Source organism: Mauremys mutica, chromosome 12 (genome assembly GCF_020497125.1).
Source record: "Mauremys mutica isolate MM-2020 ecotype Southern chromosome 12, ASM2049712v1, whole genome shotgun sequence".
Lineage (NCBI taxonomy): Eukaryota > Metazoa > Chordata > Testudines > Geoemydidae > Mauremys > Mauremys mutica.
Genome location: NC_059083.1, coordinates 41,144,619 through 41,165,097, shown reverse-complemented (window position 1 = coordinate 41,165,097; position 20,479 = coordinate 41,144,619). Strand labels below are relative to the sequence as shown.

The 20,479-nt window shown below is 54.4% G+C and overlaps 1 protein-coding gene and 1 long non-coding RNA gene across 5 annotated transcripts in view; one reads left to right on the top strand and one right to left on the bottom strand.

The window, feature by feature from the left end:
• Positions 1 to 7,942, top strand: part of LOC123345053 (zinc finger protein 883-like) — a 902,586-nt gene extending 894,644 nt beyond the window's left edge. Inside the window, exons 2-5 of the mRNA XM_044981659.1 lie at positions 4,294 to 4,382; positions 5,359 to 5,464; positions 5,774 to 5,887; positions 6,242 to 7,942. Of these exons, the coding sequence (XP_044837594.1) occupies positions 4,359 to 4,382; positions 5,359 to 5,464; positions 5,774 to 5,887; positions 6,242 to 7,563 (1,566 nt within the window). The 5' untranslated portion in view covers positions 4,294 to 4,358 and the 3' untranslated portion in view covers positions 7,564 to 7,942. The remainder of the gene's footprint in view (positions 1 to 4,293; positions 4,383 to 5,358; positions 5,465 to 5,773; positions 5,888 to 6,241) is intronic.
• Positions 7,943 to 13,974: 6,032 nt separating this feature from the next.
• On the bottom strand, positions 13,975 to 20,244 carry LOC123345083. 4 transcript variants are annotated; one of them, XR_006572706.1, is made up of 5 exons: positions 20,019 to 20,244; positions 18,847 to 19,058; positions 17,393 to 17,518; positions 16,464 to 16,568; positions 13,975 to 15,380 (listed from the first exon to the last, which is right to left on the bottom strand). It is a non-coding gene; the product is annotated as an uncharacterized LOC123345083 (long non-coding RNA). The 4 variants fall into 4 exon arrangements; XR_006572705.1 differs by having other exon boundaries at positions 13,975 to 15,746; positions 20,055 to 20,244; XR_006572704.1 differs by having other exon boundaries at positions 20,055 to 20,244.
• Positions 20,245 to 20,479: the final 235 nt, after the last annotated feature.

Here is a 20,479-nt window from a genome sequence, read left to right as displayed (position 1 = left end):
CTTCCTTAACACAGCCTGATGTTGGGAATCATTAAGAAAGGGATAGATAATAAGACAGAAAATATCATATTGCCTCTCTATAAATTCATGGTTCACCCACATCTTGAATACCGTTGCCCTATCTCAAAAAAGATATACTGGAATTGTAAAAAGTTCAGAAAAGGGTGACAAAAATGATTAGCGGTATGGAATCGCTTCCATATGAGGAGAGAGGACTAAGACTGGGACTTTTCAGGTTGGAAAAGAGTCGACTAAGGAGGGATATGATAGAGGTCTATAAAATCATGATTGGTGTGGAGAAAGTAAATAAGGAAGTTGTATTTACTCCTCATAACATAACACAAGAACTAGGGGTCAGCAAATGCAGCAGGTTTAAAACAAATAAAAAACACACAGTCTTCACACAACACACAGTCATCCTGTGCAGCTCCTTTCCAGAGGATGTTGTGAAGGCCAAGACTATAATAGGGTTCAAAAAAGAACTAGATAAGTTTATGGAGGACAGGTCTATTAATGCTTATTAGCCAGGATGGGCAGGGACAGTGTCCCTAGCCTCTGTTTGCCAGAAGCTGGGAATGGGCGACAGGGGATGGCTCACTTGGTGATTACCTGTTCTGTTCATTCCCTCTGCGGCACCTGGCATTGGCCACTGTAGGCAGACAGGATACTGGGTGAGATGGACCATTGGTCTGACCCAGTATGGCCGTTCTTATGTTCTTATGGCCTCCCCCGACCCTGCAAGGGTGAGCGATGAGGGAGAGGGGACAGAGAGGAATGAGTGGGAGGTGGGGTCTTGGGGAAAAGATGGCCCTTTTACACCCTACTCCAGTGAATTCAATGGGGGGACACCAGAGCCTCATTTCAGCCCCACCAGTTTCCTTTGCTTCAGGGGTGGGTCACTTTCTCCCCCCTCCAACCTGAAGGAGGGGAGGAGACATTTCCCAACCCATGTGACTCCATCACTCTCTTGTGTCAGAGGGGTAGCCATGTTAGTCTGGATCTGTAAAAGCAGCAAAGAGTCCAGTGGCACCTTATAGACTAACAGACATATTGGAGCATGAGCTTTCGTGGGTGACATGCATCTGACGAAGTGGGTATTCACCCATGAAAGCTCATGCTCCAAAATGTCTGTTAGTCTATAAGGTGCCACAGGACTCTTTGCTGCTTTTACATCACTCTCTTGCTTCCCTCTGGCTGTACCCGGGGCTGAGGGATGGAGCTGAGCCCTGGGTTGGGCTCCCCAGGATGGGAAGTGGATCCCAGCTGAGCTTCTCCTGATGCCAGGAGACTGGCACTGCTTGGAGTGCTGGGCTGGGCCCCCAGGATGTAGCTGGAGTGTGATCCCCCTCTGGACGGGGTGCTCAGCCCCAAACAAACTGGTCTGAGGGGCAGCACTGTGTCACCTCCACCCAAACTTGTCCACTGCCTGCTCACTTGGTGGGGGTGGGGGGGACTCCCCTGAGGCAACAGATACCAGGCTGGGAGCAGGTGCCTGAGGGATTAGTCAGAAAGAGGGAGAGAGACCCCCTTGGGTGAGGGGCCTGAGCCAAGGTCCTATGGGCAATCACACCAGGGGGACATGAGGGGGGGGGTCATGTCAGGGTGCTGATGGGGCAGGGGGCTAATCCCAAGGGCCTATGAGGGACCCACACTGGGTGGCTGGGGGATGGGATTCACACCAGAGGGCGGTGATGCTTTTTGCTGTCTCATTCTCCTTTCTACCCACACACATGGAGAGTCTTCGCTATCCGTCCTGTGTTTCTCAGTCACTGCTCACATGCTGATCCTCATTCTTCAAAGTCACCTGCAGAGGGACGTTTTAACATTGAATTTGTGCTTCTTTTTTTAATGATGTATAAAGGAAACCTCAATTTTAAAAATCCACCTCCCCTGCTTTTTCTGAACTGAGCAATATCAGGATGTCTGAATCAGATGCACCTGAGCTTTGCTGGAAGTTGGAGGCCTGAGACATGCGAACTGTGAGAGCTCACATATTTGCTGAAGAAGCAGAGTGTCAGACCACTAACAAAGACATGTTTTCTCCCAAATGTTCAGTTTTCACTGGATTTGAACACAGCACAACAAACCCCAAATCTTCAAAAACCATGAGTCAGGTCCCTCCCAAGATCATGAGATTACCTTGCAGATCATGAGATAGATAGATAGATAGATTTGCCTTCTACATTTTCAATTTTTATGATACAATCAGGTCAAATTTGCAAGCTTTCCTCTGAAACCAACAGGGTAAGAAACTAACCAGCCATGAATAAATCTAGGTTGGAAATTGGAAGGTTTCTAACCATCAGAGAAGTGAAGTTCTGGAACAGCCTCTCAATAGTTGTAGTGGAGGCAAACAACCTAATTAGTACTAAAATGTAGCTTGAAAAATTAATGAATGGGATTATATGATGGGATTGCCTGTGAGAGCAGGGGGACTGGATTAGTCACTGGCCCAGAAGGGCCCCTCCAGTCCTATGTTCCTATATTTTTATAACTGAAAGCTGAGACTTTTGTGGAATAACATGAATCCAGGAGCTGGGGCTTTCAGAAATGCACCAAAGATTACAAGTCTCATGACGCAATTGTGAGAGTTGGCAACATTGTAAAACAGTTGTTAAAAACAAAGGAAAGATTCTGGTTTAGCCAGGTTCTAATACTGTTGGGATAAGTAATGTAGTATGTTAACCTTTTATTGTAACTTTGCCTTAATAAAAAGGGTTTTTTTGGTTTTGTTTTTAAAAGGAAAGTGGTTAAATAATCCTACTAAAAATCCTTTGCTTTCTTCAGGGTGATTTTATCCCTTCAAAGTCCAGGGAAACACAGAGAGAGAGAGAGAGAGAGAGAGAGAGGGAGTGTATGTGTGTGTGTGCAACACAGTACAGTACAGTGTATGTGTACACACAGCCCTAGTCCTGGTTGAAATGTGTGGATGCTTCTGCAACAGAGCTCATAAATAAATATATATTAAATAACAGAAATGCCAACTGTCTGGATTTTAATTACCAGTCCTGTGATATTTGGGGTTTTCCTTAAAGTCCCAGCTCCTGGACTCCTGTGATCATGGGAAAATTTCTGCTTTCACTTAGAAAAGGGCACATGTTTCTTTTAAAAACAAACAAACATAAAAGCCCCCTAAACCACAGCAAAAACACCACCGTCCATGCCAAATAAACCTGGAAAACAGAACTCCTTAAAGGCTCCACAAAGTAGAAAGCAACCAAAAGGAACTTCGACCTTTTAAAACCTCACCCCCTTTAAGCCCATCTTGTGATTTTCCTGTGGTTTAGCTCGTGATTTTTCCTGTGACAACACTGGGGTCATAAAATCCCGTTAACCCTTAACAGCCCGTCCCTGGACATGTGATACAGCAGAGGGGAAGTTCTCGGTCCCGCCTTCCCCCATCACGAGGTAGGCGAGAGGACCCAGGAGCTGGGGCTGCAGCGAGGAGGAGGAACCGGGCTGAGCTTTCTCCGCTCTCTGCTGGGGGGTCACTGAGAGAGCCGCCTCCCCCCCGGCTGGAGGCTCGCTGAGCTGGGTGGGCCTCACTCCGCATCGTTGTTAGTTCGCCCCCCAGGCCGGATCAGGGCGGCTCCATCCAGTGAGTGTTGCAGCTCGGCTTGGTGTCGCGGGGAACAGGAAGGGGCTGGAGCAGCTGAGAGCAGTTGGGGCTCGTGTGGATGCTGGGGGAAGCGAGGGAGGAGCGGCGGTGCGGCTCCTGGATGGGACTTGCTGCTTGTGATCCTGGGCTGAGCCGCTGCTGCTCCCCAGCGGGGTGTGTGCGGGGAGAGCCCTTCCCTAGCGCCCCTCTGTGCCCAGCCGGGGGGACTCTCTGCGGGGGCTGGAACCAGCCCCTGGGGCAGCCCCGGGCTCTGCCGACACCAGCCCCTGAGCCGGAGCCTGCAGGTGAGGGGAGAGACCCGGGGGAAGGGCTGGGGCCGGGCAGGAAAGTGACTGCACCAATGGCCCTTCCTCGCCCCAGCTCTGCTCCCGGGGGGCGGGGGTCTGCGAGTCCCAGAGCTGCTGCCCTCCCTGACCTCCCCCCCCGGCTCTGCCCCCCTGATCCCCTGCAGGAGCCGAGCCAGCTCCGGGGAGCGAACGCCCCGGGACGGGCCAGGGACCGAGTCTCCCGGCCTGGGAGGAGGGGACAGGAGGGAGTTGGGGGCAGAGACTGGCAGGGGCAGCAGAATCTGGGAGGTTTTTCTGCAGGGATGGAGTTGGCGGGGAGGGAATCAGGGTATGAAATGCACTCAAGTCCCATCTGAAACCTTCCCACTCCCCTTTCCCCCCGGACAGGCTGCAGAACAGCATCCAGGGTTCACTCCGGATCATCCCCTTCTCCTGCGGGCCGGGGCAGGGAAATGGCTGGAGCGGAGCCGGCTCAGGTAGGAGGATTTCTCAGGAAGCTGCTGTGGGTTTGTCCTGTAGAGAGAGGGGCAGGAAATACACAGGGTAGGGTTGGGACAGGGAAGTTTTATTTACAAGGGGGTCTGATGATGCCTGTTACTGGGAAGCAGGAGTCTCTGCTCTTGGGTGGAACAAGACCCAACCCTGTGACAAACTGGGGACAGAACTGCCACATTTGAAGCAGCATCTTTGGGTGACTTTTTGTGGTTGCGAGTGGGCTTTTCTGATTTGGCCTTCGCTGTCTAATAATAATACGTTAATGTTGCTCCTTCCACCCCAGGCTTTTGCCTACCCGGGAGCTAGGCTGCTTTTGTTATCCACCTGAGGAAACTGAAGGGATTTCATGTAACTTTGCAGCTGTGTTGCCCCGTTCTGCTCTAACCACTAGGCCACACCCCTGATTCTCATAGTCTCCCTGCGCTGCTGTTCCCTGTAATGCGGATGGGATGAGGGCCATGCGTGTATGGAGTTGGAAGGGCCGGCAGGTCAAGACAAGCCTGGATTTGATCTTGGAGCATCAGAAGCATTTTCCACAGCTGCAGCTCTCTGATCTGACTTTCCTTACATTGCAAAACCATTGCCAGGACCTGCGACTGGATGACCGGGGATGGATCACTCGATAGCTGCCTTGTTCTGTTCATTTCCTCTGAAGCATTGGCACTGGTTGGAAGACGGGAGACTGGGCTAGATGGACCATAGGTCTGACCCAGGATGGCCGTCCTTATGTCTGGAGCAGCAAGGAAGAGGCAAATCTAGGTGTGATGACAGAGCAGGTGTGCGTGGAGCAGCCTGGAATGAGGGACCAGTTTGGATGCAAATCTAACCTGGGGGGTTATGGGAACTGTCAGGTATTGGGGAATGGAGCAGACACACCAGTCTGGGTCCCCTGTGGATGAGCTGGTGGGATTGTGGCTGAGGTAGAAAGTGCTGAGTGGCAAATGTCTGTTGTTTCAGGGACCCGTGACCTTCAAGGAAGTGGCTTTGTATTTCACTGACCCCGGTCAGAGGGCCCTCTACAGGGATGCCATGCAGGAGAACTATGCGAACAGGACCTCACAGGGTAAGGGAGGGTGTGTTTTCCTATCATTTGTTAGAAACTGTGTAGTCCCTGATGCGCCGGGGCAGCTACAGCTCTGGGATCGGCCTAGGTCCATGCTTCCTCCCATGGGACGAGAGAACAATGGACAATCCTAAATCATGTCTCCACCTCCTGGGCTTTCAAAGGGGCAGAGGGAGATTTCCCCAAGGGGTCCATGAACGTGGTCCATGAATGTTCCCCCTCCAGCCAAATCCAAGAACATTCTTGCGGTAAGTTCCCAGGACGGTTTAACCAACCAGGGTCTTTGCCTCTCTGCTGTCTCGTGAACAGGATCTCCGATTCCCAGACCCAACGCTGTCTCTTGGCGGCAACAAGAGAAGGAGCCGTGGGTCCCAGATCTTCAAGGTTCTGGGGAAAGGGAGAACCCGAGAGGAGACTGCCCAGGTGAGGAATCCATGAAACTGACACAGATGCCATCGGTGAGTGAAGAAGACAGCTGGGATTCCCACAAAGGCTCCATGAGCACCCCCAGTTCTGCCTCATCCCCCCGCCCTTATCAGGATTGTCCCCATCAGGGTCATATCCTCGTGGCAGATGTTGCTCATGGCTTGCCCGTCTTGACCGACACCTGGCAGAACCTCCCTCCCCAATGAGTGTTCAGGGGGATGCAGAGGTAGAATTGCTCCTCTCTTCTCAGGGGAAGGGCGTGACTTCTGATTTTTCAGTCTCCCCAGCAGTTATTTTGGTTTATTTTCTCCCCTTTGCCGTTCCCCTCTCTGATGTTTCCTTTCTCCCCAGTGCAGGGAATTGACTCCTGTCCAGATCATCCCACTTGCCTTGGGGAAATATTTAGGACCCGCAAAGACTCCCTGTTGCGCAAGGGGCCGCGCCCCAGGGAGAGACTGAACACGTGCAAAGACTGTGGGAAGAGCTTCCGTCAGCGGTCCAACCTCCTGGCACATCAGAGGACCCACGGGGGAAAGAGACCCCACCCGTGTGCTGACTGCGGCAAAACTTTCAGTGCCTTCTCCAACCTCCTGCGGCACCAGCGCGGGCACGCTGGCGAGAAGCCCTACAAATGCCCCGACTGCGGGAAAGGCTTCGGGCACAGCTCGGCCTTGGTCACCCACCGGCGGATCCACACCGGAGAGAAACCCTACGCCTGTGGGGACTGCGGGAAGCGCTTCAACGTGGTCTCCAACCTGGTGCGTCACCAGCGGAGCCACACGGGCGAGAAGCCCTACAAGTGCCCCGACTGCGGGCGGCGCTGCAGCCAGCGCTCCCACCTGGTCACCCACCGGCGGCTGCACACCGGTGAGCGTCCCTACGTCTGCCTGGAGTGCGGGAAGTGCTTCAACGTCAGCTCAGACCTCATCAAGCACCGGCGCATCCACACCGGGGAGCGGCCCTACGCCTGCAGCGACTGCGGGAAATGCTTCAGCGGCAGCTCCAACCTGCTGACCCACCAGCGGCTGCACACGGGCGAGCGGCCCTACAAGTGCCCCGACTGCGGGAAAGGCTTCACCATCAGCTCCAAGCTGATTGCCCACCAGCGCACCCACACCGGCGAGCGGCCCTACAGCTGCGCCGACTGCGGGAAGGGCTTCAGCGACCGGCCCCACCTGGCCCGGCACCAGAGCGCCTCCCGGCGCGAAAAGCGCTACAAGTGCTCCGACTGCGGGAAGGGCTTCACCACCAGCTCCTACCTCCTCACCCACCAGCGCAGCCACACTGGGGAGACCCCCTTCATCTGCGGCGACTGCGGGAAGAGCTTCGCTGTGGTCTCCAACTTGGTGCGGCACCGGCGCATCCACACGGGGGAGAAGCCCTTCCGGTGCGGGGAGTGCGGGCGGCAGTACAGCCAGCGAGCCCACCTCACCACCCACCAGAGGGTGCACACTGGGGAGCGGCCCTACGTCTGTCTGGACTGCGGGAAAGGCTTCAACGTCAACTCCTCCCTCACCAAGCACCGCAGGACCCACACCGGAGAGAAACCTTACGTCTGCCCCGACTGCGGGAAACGCTTCAGCCAGAGCTCCAATGTCATCACCCACCGCAGGCTGCACCACGGGGGGCACGGGGCCCTTGGTGCTGCAGCTAGGGCCAGCCAGCGGGAGTGATCCCCCGCCAGCCTCTCTGGGCCAGGACATGGCAGCAGCTGACCCTTGGGCTTTGTGAGATAGAGCCGTTGCTGCTGCAGATCCAGCTGTCTGGAGACCCTGAACCTTCTGCTAATCTGATGGGGAGGCTGGAGAGAGAAAGACATACCCATCCTCCCCTGGAGGAGAAGGGGTCTGTGTAAGAACCCCCTTCCCCACTTCCACCAGTGCTTCCATCACCCTGGAGTGGAGGACTCCTCTGTTCCCCATGGCACCTGCACGCTCTGCGCCCTGAGGTTGGGGGAGCAGAGACCTCCCTTCTCTTCAGACACCTTTGCTTAGTTTCCTGGTTCTGTGCCATGTCCGGGTCACTTCCTGTCCCATGGGAATAAAAAAGTTCCCTCCCTGAAACTTCCTTGTGCTTTCTCGAGAAGCTGGTGGAGCTTGTCTGGAGCCCTGCGTGCCTGGGAGGGGTGGGATTATGGAGCCCTGCATACAGGGTGATGGGGGGGAATTACAGAGCCCTGGGGGCAGGGGGGAATTACAGAGCCCTCCTCTTGAGTGCTGGGGAATTAGGGAGCACGTGCTCAGTGGGTGATTATTCCTAGATTCCAAGGCCAGAAGGGACCATTGTGATCATCTGGACTGACCTCCTGTGTAACACAGGCCATAGGACTTCCCTGGAACAGTGCCCGTTTGAACCAGAGCCTGACTTTTAGAAAAAACATTCAATCTTCATTTAAAGATTTTCAGTGCTGGAGACTCCCCATCACCCTCGATAAGTTGTTCCGATGGTGACTTACCCGCCCTGTTAAAATGGGGGCTTATTTCCCATCTGAATTTGTCTAGCTTCAGCTTCCAGCCACCAGCATGCGAGCAGAGCTGTCCCTAGAGTACGGCCAATCGGGGCAACTCCCCCAGGCCCCTGTGCTTTGGGGGACCCTGCACTTCGTGCGGAGGCGGGCACTCGCCGGGGAAGTGAGGCGAGAGGAGTGAGGAGGTGAACAGGGAGGTGAGTGGCGGGCGGGGGTGGGGAAGAGGAGCCCCCCTACCAACCTCCCCCTCCCCTCAGCTCCTCCCTGATCAGCGCCTCTCCTTCCCTCTCAGTGCCTGCCGCCAATCACCTGTTTTGCAACATCTGGCGCTGGTGGGGAGGGGAGAGGAGCGAGGGTGCAGCATGCTTGGGGGAGGGGGTAGAACTGGGTGGGGAAGAGGCAGGGTGAGAAGGGTTGGGGGCAGGACTGCCTGGGGGGGCAGGGCAATTTGCCCCAGGCCCCACGAGTATATAGTATTCTATAGTATTGCAACTTTTTTGTCTGGAAGGGGCCCCCAAAATTGCATGGCCCCAGCCCCCCTGAATCCTCTGGGCAGCCCTGGTTGGGGGTGGGAAGAAGTAGGGCAGGGTGGGGCCCTGAGGAAAGGTGGGGAGTGGGGGCGGGGCCTGGGCAGAGCCTGGGGAAGCACCCCCCGGCTGATAAGTGCAGAGTTTCTATGTCCCAGGCCCCGCACCCCCCCTAGGGACGGCCCTGCCTGCGGGGGAGATGGGCTACGTGGGGAATTAGGAAGTTGCAGGAGAAGAAACACAGGGCTAGACCCTCTGCTGGCGTCCAGTGGTACAGCTCTCCTGGAGTGGCTGGGGATAATACCTAGTTCTTCTCTAGGGCTACTCATCCAGAGCCTCAAAGCCGACGGAGGTGAGTGCCATTGTTCCCCTGTTACAGATGGGGCAGTAACTTGCCTGGGGTCCCTGGCCAAGCTGGGGATTTGGGAAGGAGGAGCCTGGGAACTATAGACCAGTCACTTTGACTTTGATCCCTGGAAGCTATTGGCCAGGGGTGGCCAAACTGCGGCTAGTGAGCCCCATGTGGCTCTTTTACAGCTCAGGTGCGGCACGCGGAGCCCCCCTGCCCCATTCTCCGCCTACCAGAGACGACTGGTGGCTGCTGAAAACAGATGGGGGGGACAATTTAAAGGTTTGCCCCCCGCCAACAGCTTGCATCATGCCCCCCAAGCACACACCCCCTTTCCCTCAGCAGGCCCTCCCTGCAACTCCCAGGTGTTTGCTCCAGTGGAGAGGCAGCAGCAAACAGCTGGGAGCTGCAGGGAGGGGTTGGTGCTTTAGCTCCCCGAGGAGAGGCACCAGCAAAAGCAGCGGCTCTCCCTGCAGCTCCCAGCTGTTTGCCACTGACTCTCCCCACAGCCGCAGCTCCCACAGCTCCAGCAGCTGCTGTGCAGGGAGGGGGTCCTGCAGCACCATGTAACCAAGTGGGGCCAGCAACCCCTGGCAAAAATCTTAGCGGGGGATATGTGACCCTGTGTGCCTCCCTCCACATGCGTCACTTCAGACTTCTGCCTAGCGGGACAGGAGGTCTCAGGGCTTCAGTCCCACAGGGCACGTCTGCTGGGGCTTGGGACTTTCAGCAGGAGCAGGGCTTCAGCCCTGAGCCCTGGCAGGCACCTCCCATGGCGCTGAGGCCTGAGACCCTCCCCACCGGCAAGGCTGAAGCCCTGAGCCTCGGCAGTCGCGCCCCGGCTCTTGAACTTCTGAAGATTGTCGTATGTGGCTTGACGGGTCGGTAAGTTTGGCCACCCCATAATAGAGCAATGTATAACATTCAGTGTGCGAATACCTGGAGGATGAAGAGGTAACCCGCACATCTAAGGACAACCACACGGATTTACTAAGAACAAATGCCAAACCAGCTTGATTTCCTTCTTTGACAGAGTAACTGGTTTGGTGGATGGGGGAATGTGGTGGACCTAACTTATTTGGACTTCAGCAAGGCTTCTGACACAGCCCCACATCTCGTTTTGATAAGTAAGCTGGAGAAATGCAGGCTTGGCAGAACTACCATTGAGTGGATATGTAATTGGTTAAACAATCGCAGGCAAAGGGTAATTGTTAATTGAATGATGGCAGATTGGAGGAAGGTCTCGGGAGGGGTTCCATAGGGATCTGTTCTGTATACAGTGGTGTTTAATATCTGCATTAATGACCTGGATGTAGGAGTATGTCCAGACTGTCTGCCGGAGTCGACGAGAGCATGTTCGGGGATCGATATATCGCGTCTAGACAAGACACAATATATCAATCCCCAATAAATCTCTCAGGATTGTTGGGCAGATCCTGTTGTGTGTCTCCCACCGCTCACTTTTCTGATCTGAGGTTAGGCTGAACTGTGTCTGGATCCAGAGTTGCAACACTGGGGGAGAGAGTGTGCCGGGGACAGAGGTTGGTCACTGGGATTAAAGGGAAATTAACCTGCGTCCCCGTTAATAACTGTTTAGTCCCTAATTTTAGATCAGTCACTGATGGAAACAGAGGCAAAGCATCATAACCCACAGGACAGAGTGGGCTTTTCCTCCCTGCCCTGTTCAGGGGCGGCTCTAGGTTTTTGGCCGCCCGCCACGGGAGCAGCGGACCTCCCACGGCCTGCGGCAGGTCCGCTGCTCGGTGGACCTCCCGCAGGCATGACTGCGGCAGGTCCGCCGGCCCAGCCTGCCGCCCCCCCCGGGAAAGGGCCGCCCCAGGCAGGTGCTTGCCCCGCTGGGCTCTGGAGCCGGCCCTGGCCCTGTTTAGTCCCTGGAGCAGGAGGCAGGGAAGTTCCATTTGTGCAGAATAAACACACAATCCCCCATCCATGAGGCGTCTGGGCAGCTTCAGCCTCTCTCAGCTCCTGTGGGGACTCGTGGGAGGGGATTGGATCCCCCTGCAGCCTGTGCTGGACTCAGGAATCACTCCCTCGTGATATCAGCCACACTGTCCCCTCCACTACCGAAACAGGGGCAGGAGTGAATGTGGTTGGGGTAGGAGGCTCTGGGGAGGAGTCTCCCTTGTGAGCCTCAGAGGATGGAACTCTGCCAGCTTCATCCGCGGCTGTTGCTGTCTGTTCCCCCCCACCCCCACACATTGAACCAACTCTGGCCGCCAGGGTGGGTGTGGAGGGGCTGGAGTCAGGAGTGGCAGAAGGTCCTTAAAATTGGAGGGGACAACACCTGAACTGTGACCCCACTGCCTCACCCCTAAGGCCTGCCCCCCCATGCTGCCCCTCCTGCCAAGGTGCCATCCTCACACTGCCCATTCCCCCGAGGCCCCACCCTTACACCGCTTATACCCCCTAAGCCCTCTGGCCTCGCACCCCTGCTTCTCCGCTGAGACCCTGCTCCCGAGCCAGCTCGTCCCCCCAAGACTCTGCCTTCTCTCTGCCCCGTGACCCCCCCCCCGGCTCGCCCTTACAGCCGTTAAAAAGTGAGGGGGCCATGACCCCCTGGCTCCCCACAGTCCGGTGTCCCTGGCTGGGGGTTGGGACAGATGCACAGAACACTTTATAAGAGGAGTTCCAGAGTCAAATTGTGCCCCATCCCTGACGCAGTCACATTTGGGGTGGCAGGGCATGGGCCATACATTGAGTCCAGAGCCCAACTCCTACCTCACGCTGATAAGTTAACAAGCTCCATCCATGTGCAGCTTAGGACCTGCACATCTACGCCTGCCAGAGCCTCTGGCTTGTCTGACAGGGTGCACAGACACACGGCAGGATCTGCCTGAAAAGCCTGAGAGATTTGAACCTTGTGTGTGTGTCCTGGGCGCTGAGGGGTTCGCGGCCGGGAGATGTTACTGGGAGGTGGAGGTGGGAGACAAGACAGGCTGGTACCTGGGGGTTTGTAGGGAATCTGTACAGAGTAGGAAGGAGTGGGTCACACTCACACCTGGGAATGGATACTGGGCTGTGAGGCTGAGGGATGGAGAATACAATGCCTGTCCCTCCCACTTAACCCCCTGTCTCGTGAGCATCAGGCCCAGCCGGGTGGGGATTTTCCTGGACTATGAGGCGGGCGAGGTCTCATTTTTCAATGTGACTGACAGGTCCCATCTCTTCACTTTCACTGACACCTTCTCCAGGACGCTCCGCCCTTATTTCTGTCCTGATTTCAGTGCTGGGGGTAAAAACGCGGCTCCCCTGATAATCTGCCCGGTCCCAGCTCAAGCCAGAGGGAATCTCTGTCCCTGACAGTGACCCCGTGGCACAGACTGTCCCTTCCCAGCGCTGACCCTCCCCAGACAGCCTGCAGCCCTGCACACTCATAGACTTTAAGGCCAGAAGGGCCCATCATGATCATCTAGTCTGACCTCCTGTGCATTGCAGGCCACCGAGTCTCACCCACCCACTCCTGTAATAGACTTCTAACCTCTGGCTGAGTTACTGAAGTCCTCAAATCATGGTTTAAAGACTTCAAGTGACAGAGAATCCACCATTTACACTAGTTTAAACCTGCAAGTGACCCATGTTGCAGATGTCATTGTGGCCAGATGAGGCCCCCAGGCAGTACTGTCTTTTCCCCTTCAGACACTCCATGAAAGTGGCTCCATCCTGGTCTCAGACACTTACCCCACCCAGGAAAACCCTGCCTGCCTTCAGCTCCTCGGAGCTCTCTGCAGTGTAAGGACACTGGGAGTAGACACCATCACCCCACCCAGACAGCTCCAGTGCCCCCTGCCCAATTCCTCACCTTTCTATGTAGGGAGGGGGGAATCTCACTTGGCACAGACTTCAGCTTTCTGTGCTTTCTATGGTTCTCCCAGCCAGTGGCAGATTACTACACAGGCCAATGGGGGCCCCCAGAAAAATCTCCCCCCTCCCCACATGGCACTGGGGCTAGAGGAGCTCTCGCTCCCTGCTGCGGTACTGGGGCTGAGGTGAGGGCACAGAGCTTCTCTGGTCTTGGGGCCGCAGCAGGGGATGGGTGGGTAGAAAGGAGCCAAGCAAGCAGGGAAGGGGTGGGGGTGTTTGCAGGGAAGAGGTGGAACGGGGGTGGGGCCACAGGCAGAAGGGGTAGAACGGGGGTGGGACCACGGATCTGGTGCCAGGACCCCTCACTTGCTCTGACTCAGGGCCTCAAAAGGCTTTAATCCCCCTCTGGTCCCAGCTCAGAGTGCACATTTCCCCTCATACCTCAGGGGATGTCTGTCCCCACAGAAGACACTGCAGTAGATCGGGTGAGCTGTCTGGGACTTTGTCTCACTGTGGCCTTGGTGATGGGTGGGGGGACCTGGCTTCAGTTCCAGCTGGTTTGTGGGGGTTGGGGGGAGAGTAGCCCCAGGGTCTGTTTTAGCTCTGCTGACACTCCTCTCCGGAGTCAGGGATCTGCACCCACTCCTCCTCCGGGGCTGTCGTTTGCAGCCCTTTCCTGTTGAGGAACAGCATCCCCGCCCCCGCAATACAGTTTCCTGTATCTCCATCACTGGTGCAGTGAGTTAGCCATTCTCAGCTCTCCCAACCTTCCAGTGTGACCCCTACAGGTTTCCCAGCCCTGTATTGCCACATTCCCCCACACCCTCTCCCTTCGCATCACATCAGGGCAGGCCTCAGGACCTAACCTTCCTCACCCCGCCTCTGCCTCTTGGCCCAAGGATTTCTGTGCCAGAAGAAACTGCTGAGTCTCCTGTAACCAGGGGCCTGAGACTCAGCACACGTTTGTTTTATTATTGGTAATTTTTCATATTTCAGCCATCTGGGAAGTCTCTGAGACGAGAGAGGAGAAAATGAGCAAAAACAGATGGCCGTGAGACAAATAACCATTTGGGGAAGGGATACCCAAACAGCTCAAGGCCTAGCAGCCAGTTCTCTGGGGGCTTTGAGAGTGTTACAAGGTCTACAGGGTGTCCATCCCCCAGGTAACAAATTCAGGTGAATGGGGATCCCAGCCCAGGTGCTGGGGGAAGCTAGGCACAGGTCTCAGGAGTGAGGCATGGCCGGCGTATCCTTCTCCAGGGATAGGGAATGGAGAGGAGTCCATCCCAGGCCCAGAAAGCAGATGGGAGGATCTTTCTCCCCTGCCATGAAGCAAAGGACTTAGAAGCTCGGGCTGCAGCAGGAAGGTGGAACTGACCAGGGTCTTTCCTCCTCTGCCTACTGAGCCAGAGAACGGTACCGATCAGGCTGGAGTAGGTTCTGCTGTCTCCTGACCCCAGAGACAGGCAGCCAGCCACTGAATGCCCCCTGGCATTCCTGAGAACTGCAAATGCTCTGGGGATGGGGCGGGGGTTTGTTTATTTAAGGTCTTTTCACACAGTGGAGTATCTGATGCACAGCGAGGTTGGATCTCTGCTGGAAGCTCTTCCTGCAGCCCAGGCAGGAATAGGGTGTGTTGCCCGTGTGGACTCGCCGGTGCGTCACGAGGGATGAGCTGTAGCTAAAGCTCTTCCTGCACTCAGAGCAGACGTAGGGTTTCTCTCCCATGTGCAGCCTGTGATGGCTGGCAAGGGTCTAGCTGCTGCAGAATCTTTTCTCGCAGTTGGGGCACTTGTAAGCAGGGCTTTGGAGCTGTGCTCCGGCTCCGCTCCAGCTCCGGGCAAAAACCTGCAGCTCCACTTCTCCGAAGCTGCTCCATGCTTCAGCTCTGGGCTCCACTACAAAGCCCTGCTTTTAAGGCCTCTCGCCCGTGTGGGTTCTCCGGTGCCTGTAAAGGCATGAGTTGCAACTAAAGCTTTTCCCACACTCAGCGCACCTGTGGGGTCTCCCTCCCACTGGGTTGCTCAGCTGGGTTACACTTTTGTTGAGTTCCTTCAAACCTCCCACGCCATGAGTGGGTTTATCCTGACTTGTCCCCAGCTAGTTTCCTTACAGCCTTTCTGATCCACACTGAGATTCACAGACTTTTTCCTGCTCACAACTCTGTGAAGCGTTCCCTTCGGTTTTTACTGATTCCCCCCCATTCAGGGCTTAGGGACACATTCCTCTCGGATTTTATTGACACTGTCCCATGCAGCTCCACTGGCTCAGGGCCCTCCTGCTGAGAATTCTCCTCCTTGTTCTCAGCCACTGTCAAGTCACCTGCTGGGATAGAAAGAAACCCCAAACACGAGTCATCCCCTGTGCCAGGGAGACAGGGGATCTCAGAGACGGGCAAACCTCAAAACAAAACCAACTGTTCACATACAAAAATCAGAAGCAGATCTCCTGTCTCTCCTCTGGGTGAAGGGAAAGGACCAGTTCTGCCTCTGCATCCATCTGAACACTCAGGGGGAAGGGAGCTATGGCCAGGTATCAGTCAGCCGGGGCAGGAAGCCATGAGTAACATCTGATGTGATGATACGACACCGGCTGGGGACAGCTCTGACCTGGGTGAGATGAGGTAGAATTTGGGGGAGCTCAGGAGGCCTTTGTGGGAATCCCAACTTTTTACTTCCTGTGTCAATGGGTCTGTCATAAAAGATAGTTAAGGGTTAATGTCTCTTTTACCTGTAATGGGTTAAGAAGCTCAGTAGACTTGGCTGACACCTGACCAGAGGATCAATAAGGGGACAAGATACTTTCAAATCTTGGTGGAGGGAAGTCTTTTGTTTGTGCTCTTTGTTTTGGGGGTTGTTCGTTCTCGGGACTGAGAGGGACCAGACATCAATCCAGGCTCTCCAAATCTTTATGAATCAGTCTCTCATGTTTAAAACTTGTAAGTAACTAGCCAGGCAAGGCGTGTTAGTCTTATTTTTGTTTTCTCAACTTGTAAATGTTTCTTTTTTCTGGAAGGATTTTTACCTCTGTTTGCTGTAACTTTGAACTTGAGGCTAGAGGGGGTTTCCTCTGGGCTATATGAATCTAAGTACCCTGTAAAGCATTTTCCATCCTGATTTTACAGAGATAATTTTTACCTTTTCTTCCTTTAATTAAAAGCTTTCTTTTTTAAGAACCTGATTGATTTTTCTTCGTTTTAAGATCCAAGGGGTTTGGATCTGTGTTCCCCAGGGAAGGTTTCGGGGGGACAGAAAGTGTGCCAGACACTGATTTCTGGCTGGTGGCAGCGTTACCAGATCTAAGCTAGTAATTAAGCTTAGAAGTGTTCATGCAGGTCCCCACATTTGTACTCTAAAGTTCAAAGTGGGGAAAGAAACCTTGACAGGGTCATTTTAACCAATTCCTCACCTGTGCAGGTGCTCCCTGGACTCTCCCTTTTCTCTGAGTACTGGAGGCCTGGGTCTTCCCCTCGCTCCTGCTGGGACATCATATTGGGCTTAGAAATCAGATGCCCTGCTCAGCGGAAAGAAAAGATGTACGATCAGGGGGAATTACATCTCTGATAATATTCCCTATGTAGAACACGCTATTATTTTGATTCAGCCTCCTTCTGTGTTGGGGGGGAGGGGAGGGGAATACATGGGAAGGTGGTAATACATGGGGTGAGAAACGTTTGCATGTAGGGGCGAGTGTTGTTCCTCTTGTAGGGGATTCAGGGATCTTCAGACATGGGCTGACACAGTCTTGGTGCTAAGCCCTTTGCCTGGTTCTAAACCTCCAGAGGCCTCTCTATGGTCCAGGCAGGAGGGGACCAGGGATTCTGTGTGAATGCAAAATTCTATGCAGCCCTTCTGCCTCCTAGGGGGCGGGATTAGACTCCCTGCAGAGTTTCTGAATTTCCTGGGAAGAGGGTGTGGGGAGTGAGTCTCTCTCACAAGGGTTCTGGGGAATGAAGGGTTGATACTCCCCCCACCCTTAAATCTAAGGCACCAACAGCAGTTGAAGAAGATCAGCGTAGATAGGGAGAAGTCACTGATTTGGGTGCCTGTTGTCACAGATCATGACATTACGGGGTGATGCTATGTTTCATCAACATGACATGATGGGATGCAGCACGGAAAAGAGAGGGAGGCTCCCACAAACCCAGGAGAGGGAGAGGGAGAAAGGAGAGATCCTTCTGGGCCTAGAGGAGAGGATGGGAAAATGTGACACCCCCCCGCCCCCACACACACTTTCACTTAAACCCTGGGGACCAGGGAAGAACCCTGAGCAGAAGTGGATTCTGGCACTCCAGAGACTCCACAGCGGCTAGTCACAGAGGGGACAGGGATCCTTACATAGTGAGGTCACTGTCTTGTAATTCTCCTGCATGACGTCCCTGTAGAGGGCTCTCTGACCGGGGTCCAGCAGAGCCCCCTGCCCCGTGTGAAATACACAGCCACCTCCTCGAAGGTCACCAGACCCTGGAACAACAAGGGCAAAGAAAAAAGGTCAAAAAGGTGAAAAATTTAACTGGCGCCATTATCAGTGCCCATGTTGGCACCCAGCCCGACACAGGAGCTCTGAGATGCATGAACTACCCCACTCATCCCAAATGGCACGTTGACCTCAGAGTCTGAGGAGGACACATTAAATGGCCACACTATTAACTATTTCAGCTGGGAGTCAAAGCCCATGAGGAAGGCAAGGACAATCATACAATGAAGATCTGCACTAGCTACTGCGAAAGGCACATACATTGGCCACCACAATTTGGTCGAGTTCCCTCCGACTGTGTATTTTCCAGGAGCCCAGCATCACAGAGTGGGGTGCAGGAAGAGATGGGGTTGGCTAGATCAGTGCTTGTGAGACAGAATCTGCTTTTTTGAGTACAAATTATTGGGGGGAGGGGTGGATTGGAGAACCAAAATATCGCTCACCGAAGGCAATAATATATTTAGGATCCACCTTGGCAAAAGGGGCCCAAGCATATGGCCCAGAAGTGGGTGAAGGGAAACGGTTTGCTGAACAAAGGGGTGGCCACAGACTTTCTTTTCTAACGTGACTTATTGGAGATGAAGGAAAAGCCAGAAGAACCGCCCCACAAGGGGCAGCAGGACATGCGGCAGTCTGCAGCAACCCTGAGAACAATACGCTCGATGAGCTTGGCACACAGACAGAGTTCATAGGTATATCACATCCACCACTTCTCCTTTATCCACAAGACTCATTATCCTATCAAAGAAAGCGATCAGATTGGTTTAACATTATTTGTTCTTTACAAATCTATGCTGGCTATTCCCTATCACCTTAACACCTTCCAAGTGTTTGCAGATGATTTCCTTAATTACTTGCTCAATTATCTTCCCTGGCACAGAAGTTAAACTTAACTGGTCTGTAGTTTCCTGGGTTGTTTTTATTTCCCTTTTTATAGATGGGCACTATATTTGCCCTTTTCCAGTCTCCTGGAATCTCTCCAGTCTCCCATGATTTTCCAAAGATAATAGCTAGAGGCTCAGATACCTCCTCTATTAGCTCCCTGAGTATTCTAGGATGCATTTCATCAGGCCCTGGTGACTTGCAGGCATCTAACTTTTCTAAGTGATTTTTAACTTATTCTTTTTTTATTTTATCTTCTAAACCTACCCCCTTCCCATTAGCATTCACTATGTTAGGCATTCCTTCAGACTTCTCAGTGAAGACCGAAACAAAGACGTCATTAAGCATCTCTGCCATTTCCAAGTTTCCTTTTACTGTAACTCAGGGCAAACTGATCCCAGATAAATTTGAGTGGGAGGCTGCGGGTACCTACCAGTGGCTCTTTGTTTTTCCTCTCCCTATAAGTTTTGCTTTCTTCTCTCTTTCCTCACTTGTGACATCTAGAAGAAGGCAGAGGGGGCGAAGAAGGTGCTTTTTTACAAATTGCCGCCAATGGCTTCCCAGATGCCAGATTTCAGCACCCCCAGCACTCGCTCACACAGATCCCAGGGCAGGAGCAGACCCTCGGGCTTGTGGGTTCAGCAGCTACAGTGAGGCAGATGTCAGAGGGGTAAGGCCATGGGCCAGCAGATTTTCCACAGAGAAAAACAGTGGCAGCTCAAGTGGGGGGAGTGATGCAGTCCCAAACCACCAGCTCCCATCATCCCCTCCCAAATAGCCTTCATTCCAAACCCTTTCCTACCCCCCAAACTCACCCCATCTCCGAACATCTCTCCGCAGACCAGTTCTAAACACAGCCACCAACCAACACCCCAGTTCCAACCACTGCCCCAGGAACCAGCTCCCACATACCAGCTGCCTGCTCCCCCCACTATCAGACCTCTCCTCCCCAAATTAGAATCAGTGTCTGGCACAAATCCCAGATCCAAATATCCCCCCCATCACAAAGCCCTGGTCCCCTCAAACACCAGGCTTGCCACCTGCCCAGATTTTCCCCAGATGATCCTTTTTTCTATTTTTTTTTTGAAGCTGCACTCCCAGGAAATCTGTGAGGGTGCTCATTCCACACCGCCCGCTGGCCAGCTGTGTGGGCTCTGCATCATCCCAGATTAGGGTGACTAGACAGCAAGTGTGAAAAATCAGGATGGGGGTGGGAGGTAATAGGAGCCTATATAAGAAAAAGCTCCAAATATTGGAACTGTCCCTATAAAATCGGGATATCTGGTCACCCTATCCCAGGTGTCCTGGGTTTTGTACCTGAGAGGTGGTGCGCCTAGTCACCAACACCCCCTAACCTGAAACATCCCAGCTCCAAACATCCCCCCCCCACACCATCTCTACACCCCAGCTCCCTTCCCCCCACCCCAGTTACAAACAGTGCCTCCCAACAACCAGCTCCCAACCTCCCCCAGTGACACCCCCTAACTCTCTAGCTCCAATTCCTCACACACCCCAGTGACAAGCACCCTCCTCGCACCTCCTAGCTCCAACCCCCCACTCCTGAACACGCCCCCCACCCCAACAGCACTCGAGCTCCGCACAAACCCCTTGGGAGATCCGCTGCCCCCTGGGTGTCCCCACCGTGCTCCCCAGCTGCCCCCAGGGCTGCAGCAGGCTCCGGGGGATGGGCTCCTGGCACCGCGGGCAGCACTGGCGCTGCTCCGCTTCCTCCCAGCGCTGGGGCCCGGGGAGCGGCGCCCTGCGTGCAGCGCTCCCTGCCCGGGCCATGGGGCAGCCGCTGGGTTTGAGCTGCCAGGGCTCAGGGGAAGGTTTTGCCATGGGGGCGGGGGGGGGTCTCCTTGCCGGGGATTGGTTGGTGCCTGGGGCCTCGCCAAGGTGTGGGTGGATCCAGCTGTAGTGAAAACCAAACCCAAACCCCGCGAGGCTGAGAAGATCTGGGGGATGGGCAGGGAGTCCGGACACCTGGGTTCTCTTCCCGGCTCTGTGGGAACAAGGCGGCTCCTTCCAGCCTGACACAGTCCCTGTGAGTGTTGCTACCCGACTCG